The sequence below is a fragment of the Stegostoma tigrinum genome, chromosome 14 (assembly GCF_030684315.1).
Source record: "Stegostoma tigrinum isolate sSteTig4 chromosome 14, sSteTig4.hap1, whole genome shotgun sequence".
Lineage (NCBI taxonomy): Eukaryota > Metazoa > Chordata > Chondrichthyes > Orectolobiformes > Stegostomatidae > Stegostoma > Stegostoma tigrinum.
Window position 1 is genome coordinate 57,708,898 of NC_081367.1, and position 14,611 is coordinate 57,723,508.

Sequence of the window (14,611 nt, forward strand, 5' to 3'; positions counted from 1 at the left end):
TCCTGTCTGTCATATTTGGATCTGTTTATATGGTATTTACATTTGGGGAGGCAGTGGCTACATTGTTATGTTGCTGCATTAAATAGCCCAGATCCCCAGGCTAACGTTCTGGGGATTGGTGAATTGGGACTGGCAGATGGTGAAATTTGAACTCAGTAAAAATCTGGAATTAAAAGCCAGTCTACTGGTGACCTTGTAATAACCATTGTTGTTTGCCATAAAAGCCATTTGCTTTACAAATGTCCTTTAGGGAAGGAAATCAGCCATCCTTATGCATATGACCCATGACACACAGCAATGTAGTTGACTCTAAAGTACTGCTGGACAATTGCAAGCAGTAAATGTTGACCTAGCCAGAGATGCCCACATCCCATGATGTGTTTATAAATTTTATATGTATGATCACTTGGCATTCTTTCAATGAACTCACACCCCTGTGATGTTTGTGAGAGCTTGCTGTGCGCATCTTGGCTAATGTGTTTCCCACCTGCTGAACAATCCCTCAAAAGACAATTCCTTCATCCCAGGAATCATCCCAGTCAAACTTCTCTGAACCGTCTCCAATTCAAGTTCATTCCTCCTTAAGTAAGGAGGTCAAAGTTTTGCACACTACTCCAAATGTAGTCACCATACATTTGTAGTTAGCATTCCCCTACTTCTAATCCCCATTCCTATTGCATTAAAAGCCAATATTCCATTTGCTTTTCAAATCATTTTCTGTATGGTACCGTTTTGTGATTCATGTATAAAGTCACCCAGGTCCCTCTACATTAGTGTTCTGGAATTTCTCTCATTTTAAATAACATGCTGTTTTTCGATTCTTTCTGACAAAGTGTATAATCTAACATTTTCATACATTACATTCTATTTGATCATGTTTATTCACTTAACATATATTATAGTTCCCTATTATGGACTCTGTCTTCCTCACAGCTTGCTTTCCTACTTTTACATTTGTATTGTCAACAAATTTAGCCACAATGTCATTAGTATTTTCATGGCAGTTGCTAATGTGCCATAAATTGCAGCATATAAATTGGCCCAAATTATATGAGATATTACTTTCCCTGCCCTTAAAAATTATGTTTTTACTCAACATGTAGATTGTTCCCCCACCACCCCACCCCTAATTTGCATTCATCATCACCCTTAATTTTTCACCCACAAAGGAACATTTTACCTGCCAATAGACAATAGGTGCTGGAGTAGGCCATTCAGCCCTTCGAGCCAGCACCACCATTCATTATGATCATGGCTGATCATCCACAATCAGCATCCTGTTCCTGCCTTATCCCCATAACCCTTGATTCCACTATCTTTAAGAGCTCTATCCATCTCTTGAAAGTATCCAGAGAGTCGGCCTCCACTGCCTTCTGGGGCAGAGCATTCCATATATCCACCACTTTCTGGGTGAAGAAGTTTTTCCTGCCAATACCTTACAACTGAGCAAAAGGGATCAAGCAGACGACATGAGTTGTGTTCTGAAGGTATGCAGGACTTTAAGACTTGCCAACTCTTTGCGTAGATGTCAGTAGCATTTTAAAATGTTAACCACCCACACACCTGTTTTTGTAGGGAACTTTCAAAGCTGCAAGTTCAACATGCATACTGTCATCTACAGTATATTGTAAATAATTGAAACCCTAGCACTGATCCTGGTAACACTCCTAGTTATTATTATATATATTACATATATATCCCATCTCTCTGTTTTCTGTTTGTGAGCCAATCCTCTATCAATTGTTTATATTTTACCCTCAACACAATGAACTCTTACCTTGATCCTGGTCTGTATTTAATAGTCAGCGAAAATCTAATCTAAATTCTCTGATCGTTATTGCATTTCAATTTGTGGGAACTTGCCATTCTTAAACTGACTACTTTGTTGGCCGTGGAGCACCTTGAGTAGTTCTGAGGCCACAAAAGGTACTGTAATAAAACAAGCTGTTCATTTCTCACTCAAACCTTGAGGGGTGAAGGTGAAAATATTTCATTCCAAATGAATGAATGTCTGCTCAGACAAGATCCTGAAGAAGAAAGATGGGAGATTGTTTCATATTTACATAGATATAACAGCCTGTAACATTGAAAGCTGCCTTGACACGTCTCTGCCTATTGAAGCAAAAGCTTTAATTTCTATAGCACCTTTCACCATCTCAGAATGTCCCAATTCAGTTTGGCTTGTAGTGATTGGAACAAGAGCCCAGTGAGTCTCACTGACAATCAGATCCCTAATTGGGGTTGTTAACCAGAGCTAATCAAGGAGCCCCGGTGACAGATATAAGCAGGAGATTCAGAAAGCCTCTGTTTTCTAGGGGCTGACTCTGAGCTGGTTGGCCAAAGGCCATGTGTAAATAAAGGGGTGACTCGGTGAGGGGATACTGGCCTCTGTTTAGTTATTTCAAGCTTGTGAGAGGATATGACTGTTGGGCAGTCTTTCTTGCTGTGAGATTTGGAGGGTCTTGCAACATAGTGGCTGTAAAGTGTTTTTAAGCTTAAGGGAGATGCCTGGTAAGCCATGGTTTTAGCCTCAGATTTGAGACCCTGGTCCACAAAAACTGTCCTGCTCATTTGGCCAAAGGTTGAGTTGGTCTATTGGAGGGGATGTTGACTTTCACCATGTATGCCCATCTGTGTTGACAATAGACTTCCAAGATCTGGAAAACAGCTAAGATAAAAACCAGACAATCTGTTTGTTAATGTTATCTGTGGAGCCAAATTTGGCTTCTGACATCTGGTAAACTTCCTATACTTGTTTGTATGAAGTAATATAGCAGCCTGTAACTCATGGTGTTAATCTTGGAGTTGAGCAGCTGTTTGGATTCTTTTGGGGTAAAGTTGATAGACCTGCAAGTTTATCACACGCTGTGTACAATCAATTTCAGTTAAAATCAGTGAATTTAATTGTTTATTTCTTTTTCATGTTCATTGTAGTGGTCCAGTTAGTAGACTGAGTTCAGTTGCAGTATGGAATTTCTAAAACAGCTGAGTTGTGTATATTTTTCTTGTGTTTACTGATAAACATCAGGGTACTGACCACACATGAGCAATTGGTTAATGGAAGAATACATTGCTTCATTCATGAAGCATTTGCGAAATGGGTGGCAGTGTTACACTGTTGGGGACCTTGCGTGATTGCAGTTTGGCAGCTACTGCAGAACAAGCCAAGACTGAATCACATGGTACATTGGAACAGTAAACCCCCACCAATTTTTATACAGACACTGTACCTACAGCCACTTAAAATGCACCATAACAAGCTGGTGGTGACCATGCAACTTTTGGATTGCAATTTAAAAAAAAACCATTAAAAGTTCATTAATATCCTTTTTTGAGCAAACCAGCCATCCTTACCCTCTACTGCTCTGGGCTGCTATGTGACTGCAGTCCCACACCTGCACAAGTCAGTCAGTCATAGGAAATACTGTGTGGACTGCAGCAGTTCAAGAAAGATGGCTTGCCACTACCTCTTTCAGCGCAACAGAGATGCTGCGATGCAGCACATTCTGACTTTGCCTGCAGCCATCGTGTCCCAAAGAATGAGTAACAGCTTCTGCCATTACATTGTGTCTTTTGAAACCTGGATAGCTGGGGACTCCATTGGCCCTATGGCATTTTGAGGTGTGGTTACCGGAGAGTGATTAGAGGAAGGTAGTTTCTTCCTCTTGTGATGGTCCAAAAGTGGGGTGGGGAGGGAAAGGGGGGTGCCAAGTACTGAGTTCAGTGTGTGGCATAGCACAGCACTGCATAAACTGAAATTCAGTAGCCCTGCATGTCTTTGGCTCTATTGTTTCAGCCTTGATCGCTCAGTCGCAGTCTTTTGAGATATGAACAGTTTTCTTTCTGTGCTTGGTACTGCAGTTAACTCTGATCTCTTTGTTGCAGGTTATTTTAGTTCAGGTTAATCCGGGAGAAACCTTCACCATCAGAGCAGAAGATGGGTCCCTGCAGTGTATCCAAGGTAGGACGATGAACTGTGGCCTGTGCCACAGAGTGGGGGATACCTGATGGGTGTTTTATACCGATTGTATGTTCATGTTGTACACTGGCCATCCATTCACACAGCAATGTCTGGAACACCATTCAAAGCAAGCACGTGATTTGGTTTGATGGTGACAGACTAGATATTGGGGCAATTGCTTGTGATCAAGAACAGGAACCCTGGATGATTATCCCTTGCCATGTTATCCCTTAACTCCAAGTTTTACTGTACCCTCACTGCAGAATGTCCTGCTTTTTATCTCCGGTTCCTGCCATGGTAAATTACAAAACCAGGCTTACCCACCACCATGGATTGACAATGTCATGCGAAGTTAAGCTGATATTCTGAATTCTAGTTTATCTGAAATGATTGAATGATATTAATTATGTTATGCTTTGCAGCAAATAAGCAAGAAGCTATTTAAAGCAAATCAGTGACACATTTCCTCAGGCCAGAGCATGCAAACACTGATCCATTCAAAGTTATTTTGCCTGTGAATGAACAACACTTCTGAATCACCCCAAACATATCCAAAAGTGTTAGATCGTACTTTTTGTGGCTTTGATAAATTTACAGCCTTTAATTATTATCTTCATGATTATGGAAACCCAATGCAGCTTCACGGCGATGGCTGGAATGAGTCATAACCATAACAGATCTTTTTAAGTGTGTTTTATTTTGAGCCAGGTGTCAGGCTGTTCCATAGATAATAGTTGGCCAGCTGGACCGATGGGGCCATTCTTTGTTGCTGAATGAATCTCAAATTTCCTATGTTCCAACTGAAAATCCCTTTCTGGTGTTGTGCTAGAACAATGATCTGCCTTCATACTGCAGACTGAATAGGAGGAGGCCATTCAGCCCTTCCTGCAAGACAATCATATCAAGACTAAGCTGCACCTCAACTCTACCTACCCATCTTAACTGTACCTCCTTTCATGCCCTTGCCCAACAAGGATCTCAGGCTTGAAAATTCCAATTGACTCCCAACATCCATGGCTATCAACAGAGAGAGAAAGGGTGAATGAGTTCCAGGTTTCCACTACCCTTTGTTTGAAAAGAAGCTTTGTAATTTCCTTCCTAAATGTGAAGCTTATTTTCCTCCCCTTGTTTGGGACTCAACATACTAAAGAACACAGCTTTGATTTGATTTGATTTATTATTGTCACATGTAGCTAAGTGCAGTGAAAAGTTTTGTTCTGTGTGCAGTACAAAGATGATAGGCTGATTAAACAGAGTGAGGAATACACAGTTGTGGCTACAGAGAAGGAGCACAAAAAGCACGATCAACATTTGATTTGAAATTTGAGAGGTCCATTTAGAAGTCTAATATTGGTAGGAAAGAAACTGTTCTTGAACCTGTTGGTACATGTGTTTAAGCTTTTATCTTCTGCCTAATGGAAGAGGTTGGAAGAGATTATAACTGGGCTGGGAGGGGTCTTTGATGTTGACTGCCCTTTTGAGGCAGTGAGAAGTGTAGATGGAGTCAATGGATGGGATGTTTGCTTGCATGATGGACTGGGCTGTGTTCACAACTCTCTGTAGTTTCTTCCTCTGGATTGTTCCGTTTAGTTGATCTAATACCTTGATAAAGGATGATTGCTATCTCAATTGTGGCGAAGAAGAATTTGACCTTCCTCCAGGTGCATTTGCATGACCAGCACTGGGGTCAGAAAAGGATACAAAGATTGCAACTTTCAGCCTGGTTAATGTAAGGTCTAACAGCAAAGGTATGTCGGTATACCTGTCCACGCCATCCAGCCAATAGCATGCACTGCCCCAACTTCTCTACCTCCAACGAATGACTGAGTTGCTCTGACAGCATAACATTTTACAGACATGTTATCCAGAACCAATGCTAGTAATGTAGAGAATCCAAAGTTCTTTCCAATGCACAGCTAATCAGGAATCTCTCCACTTTTAGTACCTGCCAATGGTGTATGTTGGAAGTATTTGCAGGCTAATAGTCAACCTGTTTGGCCATGCTATTAATGCATCTTTCATGGCCACCGAATTCTGGCATGGTGGGATTCAGACCCAGAACTTTTGACACAGACTAGGACACTGCACCACAAGACCTGCCCAGGTAGCTGTTCAAAAGTAAGACTGTGAAATAAAGAGAAACTTTTTCCCGCTGGCTGGTGGTCTGTAATCAATGGCCACTGTTTCAATTTCTTACAGAGCTTTGACAAAGAAACTAGGAGATGAATTTTATTAATTGACACAACAGATGTCATTCAGAATACACTGGCTGACAAAGCAGTGGAAATGGATTGAGTGGTAAATTTCAAAACAGGAATTGGAAAAATATTCGAAAAAGTGGAATACAAGTTGCAAAAGTTTGTGAAAAGAGCAAGAGAGTGGAACTCATTGTTTAAGTCTTTCAAAGAGCTGGCACAGGGTTGTTGAACTGAATGGCCTCTTCATGGTCTGTGTCATTTTGAAAATCCTAAATTAACCTACGGATGTCAGGAATAAAGCAAGAAAATGCTGGAGAAAGTCAGCAGTAATGATCGCATCTGTGGAGAGTGAAACAGAGACTGACATTTTGAATCTTCAGAGCCAGAGTCATATCAGACTCAAAATGTTAACTGTTTCTCCAAAGATGCTGTCAGATGTGCTGAATTTCTTTAGCAATTCCTTTATTTTTATTTCAGATTTTCAGCATCCACAGGGCTATCTGATCTACTGTTCTTTTTTGCATTCCATTGCTGCTGTTTGGGGGTTGATTGAGCTCAGTTGGCTGGACAGTCGATGTGCAAAACATGCGATGCCACCAACACAGGTTTAATTCCTATCACCAACTGAGGTTAGCATAAAGAACTCTCCTTCTTACCCTCTCCCCTTGCCTGAGATATGCTGACCCTCAGGTTAAGTCACCACCAGTTGTCTCTGTAATGAGAGAGCAACCCAATCATCATCTAAGACCATGCTGACCTGACTGTTTAGTAATTGATGTTTAGTTCCCTGCACATCCTGGCTGCTTGAAAGGTTCTGAGACTGTCTGGACAACTGTTAAGAATCCCTGTTTGAAAGCTTTCTACAAATGTGCAGTTGTCACTTTGTGACTTTTCTTTACTTTATGCAAGAGGCGTTCCTACACACATTAACAGCAATTGCATTTCTACAGTGCCTTTAACTGTGTAAACCATCCAAAGGTGCATCTTCAGACAAAACCACAGAGGAACAGGTGACTGAAAGCTTGGTCAAAATGGCAAGTTTTTTTTATAAAGAGTTTTGCAAAGCAGGAGTGAGTCAGAGAGGTTTAGCAATGGAATTCCATGGATTAGGCTCCAGACAGTTGAAGAGATGGCCTCTGATGGTGGACCCATTCAGATTGAGGATTTTGCAAAGGCCTAATTCGAGGTGCACAGAAATATCAGAGGGTTGTAGGGCTAGAGGAGATTACCACAATATGGAGCAGCAAGACCATGCAGGGATAATTGGACAAGGACCTAAGATGATAAGATTAAGGTTTTTATCAGCTCAAGAACCAGTTCAGACCAGTATGTACCGGACTTGAGAGGTAGGCTAAGGGCAGGAGAGTCTGGAATGAGTTGAATTCTATTGGGGTAGCCAGTATCATGTTGATCAATTGGCAGTGTTTCCACAGCAGGTGGGGCAAATGAAACAGGGGAGGAGAGAGGTGATAGTCAAATTACAGAGAATGATGAATCTTTGGAAAGTGCTTTGTTGCAACACAGAATGCCGGAGGTTTGGCCACCTTTGGAGAAGAGACAGGAGGAAGGAGCTGAGATGATTCTTAGAGCTGGAATGCTGAGTAGGAAGGTCGGTTTAAGGGTGCTGTTTGTCCTTTTGTTAAAGAAATACATGTGAAAGGAGACTGAGGGGTGACCTTAGAGGTTTATAAGGGGTATCATGAGTGGTATGAGTAAGGTGAATAGCCAAAGGCCTTTTCCTCCCTGGGTAGGGGAGACCAAAACTAGAGGGCATAGATTTTAGGTGAGGGGGTAAGATTTTAAAAAGGACCGGTGGGGCAATTTTTTCACGGAGGGTGGTGTGTGTCTGGAACAAGCTGCTAGAGGAGGTGGTAGAGGCTGGTACAATTACAACATTTAAAAGACATTTGGACAGGTACATGGATAAGAAAGGTTTAGAGGGATATGTACCTATTGCGCACAAATGGGACTAGCTCAGTTTAGAAAACCTGGTCAGCACGGATGAGTTGGGCTGAAGGGCCTGTATCCATGCTGTAAGACTCAAAGTCAGTTATCAATGAGACTCTTACAGCAAGTAAAATATTGGCTGAGGTGGACAGATAAAGGCTCCCTCTCACCATGGGAAACAAGGATATTGCAGTGCAGAATACATGAATTAATTTTACCTCCTATCCCCCATCCTCACCCGCAGCCCTCCCCCTAGGGGTGACCGTTATCATTATGAACAATCTTTGACATAAACCGTTAGAACAGTTTGAAAAAGCAGCTGCACCATCCAGTCACTGTTCGACTGGCATGTGTTCAGGTCAGACTCTGGGAATCTGGCTCACTGAGGTTGCTAAATCTGGATCCCTTATCCCAGTGACAGACTCCCAGGCTCTGGTCTCCGAGCCTGCCGCCAGGATAATGAAACTGGGCTTTGTAGTCTAAATTTCTCTGAACCCAAAATAAAACCACCGCCCTGTAGAAACAGCTCGTGATGGGCGAGTGAATGCACTTGAGCTGGATATACAAGCATTGTTGAGGGATGGGCTTTTTTAAATTCATTATCAGGATGAGGGCATTGCTAGTTAAGCCAATATTTATGGCCCACCCCTAATTACGTAGAGAGCAGTTAAAAGTCAACCACACTGCTGTGTGTCTGGAGTCGCATGTAGGCCAGACCAGGTAAGGATGACAGTTTCCTTCCTCAAATGACATGAGTGAACCAGATGGCGTTTTCCCCCAAATAATTGACAGTGGAATCATGGTCATCATTAGACTATTAATCACAGATATGTATTGAGTTCAGACTTACCATTTGCCATGATAGGATTTGATCCCAGGTCCCTAGAACATTACATCCCTAGAGTCCGGATTAACAGCCCAGCAAAAATATCACAAGATCATCACTTGGTTTGGATTAAGGGTGTTTTTTCTCCCTTATTCTCTCATGGAATGCGGATATCAATGGTCAGGCAAGCACTTGTTGCCCAGTGCTAATTGGCCTTGACCTGGGTGGCTTGAGAGACCAAATAAGAAGGCCTTCAGAGCTTGTTCCCTCAAGCCACTCCAAGTTTCTATGCTGGCCGATTTCCGGTTTTGGAAGTTGTTGCTGTGAATTGATCTTGGAGATCTGCGTGCTGAAAATTAGCAGAACTATTGGCTAAGAGGCAGCCATATTGCCGTGGGTCTGAAGTTGTGTGTAGGTCAGATTGGATAAGGCTGGTAGGTGTCCTTCCCTAAAGGACATTTGTGAGGCTAGATTCATTCTTATGACAATTGATGATGGTTTCATGGTCACTGTCACTAAGACTAGCTTCCAATCCAAAATTTAATCATTAAATTAAATTCCATCTGGTGTTATGTTCCTAGAGCATTAAACAGGATCACTACCACCCAAACATCTGCCTAAAGACTTAAGGGACGGGTTTTGGTGAAATGGTTCTTGACATCTGCACCATGCAAGAAGGAAGAAACCGGAAGCTCACTCTATTTTTAGTGACCATGTCCCTTCCCCTAGAGAGACCTTTATCAGGGCCATAGTTCCACAGAGTGTCCACTATACTCTGGCACCTCTCTCCTTTTGGAGGAGTCATTGTAGCATGGAGAGAAGTCATAATGCATAGGGTCATAGAGTCATACACCGGTACAGCATAGAAACAGACCCCTCGATCCAACTTGCCCAGATTGAACAATTATCCTAGATTAATTTAGTCCTATTTGCCAGCATTTAGGCAATATTCCTCTCAACCTTCCTCTTCATATAACCACCCAGATGCCTAGTCAATATTGCAGTTGTTATATCAGCCTCTACCACTTCCTTTAGCAGTTCATTCCATACACACAACACCCTCTCTGTGAAAGAGTTGCTCCTTAGATCCCTTTTAAATCTTTCCACTCTCACCTTAAACCTATGACCTCTCGTTTTGGACTTCCTTAACCTGGCCAAAAGACCTTAGAACAAAGAACATAGAAAAGTACAGCACAGTATATGCCCTTTGGCCCATGATGTTGTGCCGTGGAATAATCCTAATCCAAAAATAAAATAACCTAACGTACATTCCCCTCAATTCACTGCTGTCCATGTGCATGTCCAGCAGTCGCTTAAATGTGACTAATGACTCCGCTTCCACTACTACCACTGGCAAACTATTCCATGCGCTCACAACTCTCTGGGTGAAGAACCTCCCTCTGACATCTCCTCTATACCTTCCTCCTAACACCTTAAAACTATGACCCCTCGTGGCAGTCAATCCTGTCCTGGGGAAAAGTCTCTGGCTTTCGAATCTATCCATGCTTCTCATTACCTTGTACACCTTATCTATTTATGCTATCCATGCCCATCATGATTTTATAAATCTCTGTAAGGTCACCCTTCAGCGTCCGATGCGCCAGGGAAAATACCCCCAGCCTAGTCAGCCTCTCTGTAGCTCAAACCCTGGCACCATTCTTGTAAATCTTTTGTGAACCTTTTCAAGTTTCAGAACAGCCTTCCTATAGCAGGGGGACCAGTACAGCTGCAACACAACCTCCTAATTCCGATCAGAGATAGTGGGAACTGCCGATGCTGGATAATCTGAGATAACAAAGTATAAGAAAATGATAATGAAGAGTCTAGGCCCAAAATGTCAGCTTTTGTGCTCCTAAGATGCTGCTTGGCCTGTTGTGTTCATCCAGCTTCACACTTCGTTATCTCCCAATTCCTATACCTAATGCACTAACCAATAAAGACAAGCATACCAAATGCCTCCTTCACTATCCTATTTACTTGTGACTCCACTTTCAAGGAACTATGAATATGCACTCCAAGGTTGCTTTGTTTAACAACACTCCCCAGGACCCGACTGTTAAGTGTACAAGTCCTGCCCTTAATTGCCTTTCTAAAATGCAGCACCTCACATTTATCTAAATTAAACTTGATCTGCCATTCCTCAGTCCACTGACCCATCTGATCAAGGCCCTGAGGTAATCATAGAATCCCTACAGTGTGTAAAAGGGCCCTCTGACCCAGCAACCCCACACCAACCCTCCAAGCATCCCACCCAGACTCATCCCCCAAGAACTCACCCAATCTATACATCCCTGAACACTATGGACAATTTAGCCTGGCCAATCCACCTAGCCTGCACATCTTTGGACTCTGGGAGAAAACCGCAGCACCCAGAGGAAACTCATGCAGACATGGGGAGAATGTGCAAACTCCACACAGACAGTAGCCCAAGGGTAGAATCAAACCCAGGTCCCTGGCGCTGTGCGGCAGCAGTTCTAACCACTGTGCCACCATGTTCTTGGCTGCCCACAACAATACCAATTGTGGTGTCATCTACAAACTTACAAACCATACCTCCTTTCTTCACATTCAAATCGTTTATATAAATAATGAAAAGCAGTGAACCCTGCAGTGATCCTTGTGGCACACCACTGATCATAGGCCTCCAATCTGAAAAGCATTGCTCCAAAACCAACCCCTGTCTTTTATCTTTGAGCCAGTTCTGTATCCAAATGGTTAATTCTCCTGTATTCTGTGATCTAACTTGGCTAACTAGTCTACCATGTGGAACCTTGTCACACAGCTCACTGTAGTACATATAGATCACATCCACCATGCTGCCCTCATCAATCCTCCTCTCTATTTCTTCAAACAACTCAATTTAGTTCATGAGGCATGATTTCCCACACACACTGCCTAATCAGTCCTTGCCTTTTCAAATACATGTAAATCTTATCCCTCAAGATCCCCTCCAACACCTTGCCCACCACTGAGTCAGGCTCACTAGCCTAGAGTTCCCGGTTTTTCCTACCATCTTTCTTAAATAATGGCACCACATTAGCCAACCTCCAGTCTTCCAGCACCTCCCCTGTGGCTATCAGTGATGCAAATATCTCGGCAAGGGGCCCAGCAATCACTTTGCTAGTTTCACACAAAGTTGTAAGGTACACCTGATCAGGTCCGGGGGATTTATCCACCTTTGAGTTTTAAGATGTCCAGCAGTACCTCCTCTGTAAAATGTACATCTTTCAAGATGTTGGTGTTGTTTCCCCAAGTACTGGCTTACATATTCTTCTCCATAATAGACACTGATGCAAAATACACATTTACTATCTCCCCCATCTCTTATGGTTCCGCACATAGGTAGCCTTGTTTAAGGGGCCCTATTCTCCCACAACTTACCCTTTTGTCCTTAATGTATTTGTAGAATCCCTTTGGACTCCCCTTAACCTTATTTGCCAAAGCTATTTCATGTCCCATTTCTGGCCTCCTGAGTTCCCACTTAATTATATCTTTTCCGCCTTTATGCACTTCTAGGGAATCACTTGATCCCTGCTGTCTATAACTAATATGTTTTCTTCTTTTTCTTGACCAAAACCTCAATTTTCACAGTCCCTACACCTACCAGCCTTGTGCATCACCCTAATAGGAACATACTGTCTCTGGACTCTTGTTATTTCATTTTTGAGGGTTTTTAACTTGCCAGCAATCCCTTTGCCTGCAAATATCCGCCACCAGTCAACTTTTGAAAGTTCTTGTCTAATGCCATCAAAATTGGCCTTCTTCCAGTTTACTACTTTATCTTTTAGATGTGGTCTATCCCTTGGCATCACTATTTTGAAACTAATAGAACTGTGATCACTGGCCCCAAAGTGCTCCCTCACTGACGCCTCAGTTACTTGCTCTGCCCTATTATGGAAGAGTGGGTCAAAGTTTGCACCTTCTCTAAGATACATCCACATTCTGAATCAGAAAATTTTCTGGTACACACTTAACAAATTTATTTTCATCCAAGCCCTTAACACTATGGCAACAGAGCAGTTTAGGGAGAATATTTAAAAAGAAAATGTATTTTGTTTTTATATTGCACTTTCCAGGATAGATGGATATTTCAAATCACTGTACAGCACCAAATTAGAATTAGAATATTCTTTATTGTCACATTTATTAAATATTAAAATAGCCCATGCAGGTATTCAGAAAAAAACTTCCCCTCTGTCACTCCTTAACTCATTTTCATCACTGTATTTTCTTATCCCGTTCTCTACACAGTATCTGTTATCACTGTCTGCTGTCCCACACGTCAACCACGGCATTTATTTAGTATTGCAGGCTTCTGCTGTGAGGCTTCACACGACCAAGGATTACAGAACTGTTGTGACAGGGAAAACTGGAGCTGAGTTGCATTTCAAAGATTGAGAGGTGATCCTTTAGAAACCAACAAACTACTTAAAGGACTGACAATGTAGATGCAGGTAATAATTTTTCATTGGTGGAAGAGTCTCGAGCCAAAAGGGCACAATTTAAAAGGATATGGAATGCCACCTTGGTCTAAAATGAGGAAGTTTTGTTTACTAAAAGAGCTGTGAATATTTAGAACCCTCTACCCCAGACGGCTTTGGAAGGTCAGTCTGAGTATATTCAACGATGAGGTTGATAGATTTCTTCTGACCAACGATGTAAACGGCTTTGGGAATAGTGTGGGTAAAAGGCATTGATATTTTGATTCATGATTGTGTTGTATTTTGGGGTAGGCCCAACATACTGAATAGTCTACCCATGCTCCCATATTCCTGTTCTCATCGTACGGGTTGTTGGGCATGGGGGCACCATATCCATGTGACAGTAGGGTCCAGAATTCAGGACTGATTTCCTTTTCTTTCCCTTTCCACTTCATTGTTAAGGAATTTGGACTTGAAGAGTCATACAGCTTGTTGGACAAGCCATCATAGCTTTGAATCATTGGCCATGAGCTCTTCCCAGTTGCTAATGATGTTGCACATCAAGTCGAGTCTCAGTGTCTTTGTTGTGTTTTCTCCTTGTCGTTGCCCTGCAGTGATGGCCTTCTGAGAGTTGAGTAAACTGGATCTGGCAGGGGAGATGAGTTTCAGCGCTCCCAACAGTGTCTGGTCCAAAGTAACTGATTTAGCAGGAGTTCTTACTGAATGCCTGAAGAGCTAGCTTCAAGAAGGACACAAACATGCCTTTGATGGTTCTCCCGTCAAGTCTAGAAAATGTATTAGAAACATGGCTGGCAGGATTTCTCCAGTGCTGTGATACACGGCTGATACACTGTCCATGACGTACTGCAATACAGTGTGTTGATGCCAGTTTCTCTGTATGATGATTCTTCTGTCAGTTTATTTTGGTCTTTGTCACCAAACACTCGCTGCTGTAATGTATAGAAGGCGGAGTTGGTGCAGCTGATCACTGTTGGATCTCCTTATCGCTGGCAGCCTTTTGAGAGAGAGAGAGATGACTGCCAAAGTATGTTAGCATATTCCCAGTTCTCTGCTTCAACATGTACAGGAGATTACTTGACTGACCAGGTCTGGGTTGATTTGAGTTTTGTCTGGCAACATTCAAGGACAAGCCGGGTCTTCCTTAAACAGAATAGGTGAGGATGAGAGTGGCTCTCGTATCTTCAAAATCCGAACTGGTGTCAAGCAGGGCTGTGTGATAGCGCCACACTATTTTTGG

The 14,611-nt window shown here is 42.4% G+C and overlaps 1 protein-coding gene across 2 annotated transcripts in view; it reads left to right on the top strand.

The window, feature by feature from the left end:
* The window catches only part of fndc3ba (fibronectin type III domain containing 3Ba), a 348,395-nt gene that overhangs the window by 92,562 nt on the left and 241,222 nt on the right, over positions 1 to 14,611 (top strand). For both annotated transcript variants that reach the window (XM_048542804.2, XM_048542805.2), the window contains one exon: positions 3,886 to 3,961. In XM_048542804.2, coding sequence (XP_048398761.1) covers positions 3,886 to 3,961 — 76 coding nt within the window. The remainder of the gene's footprint in view (positions 1 to 3,885; positions 3,962 to 14,611) is intronic.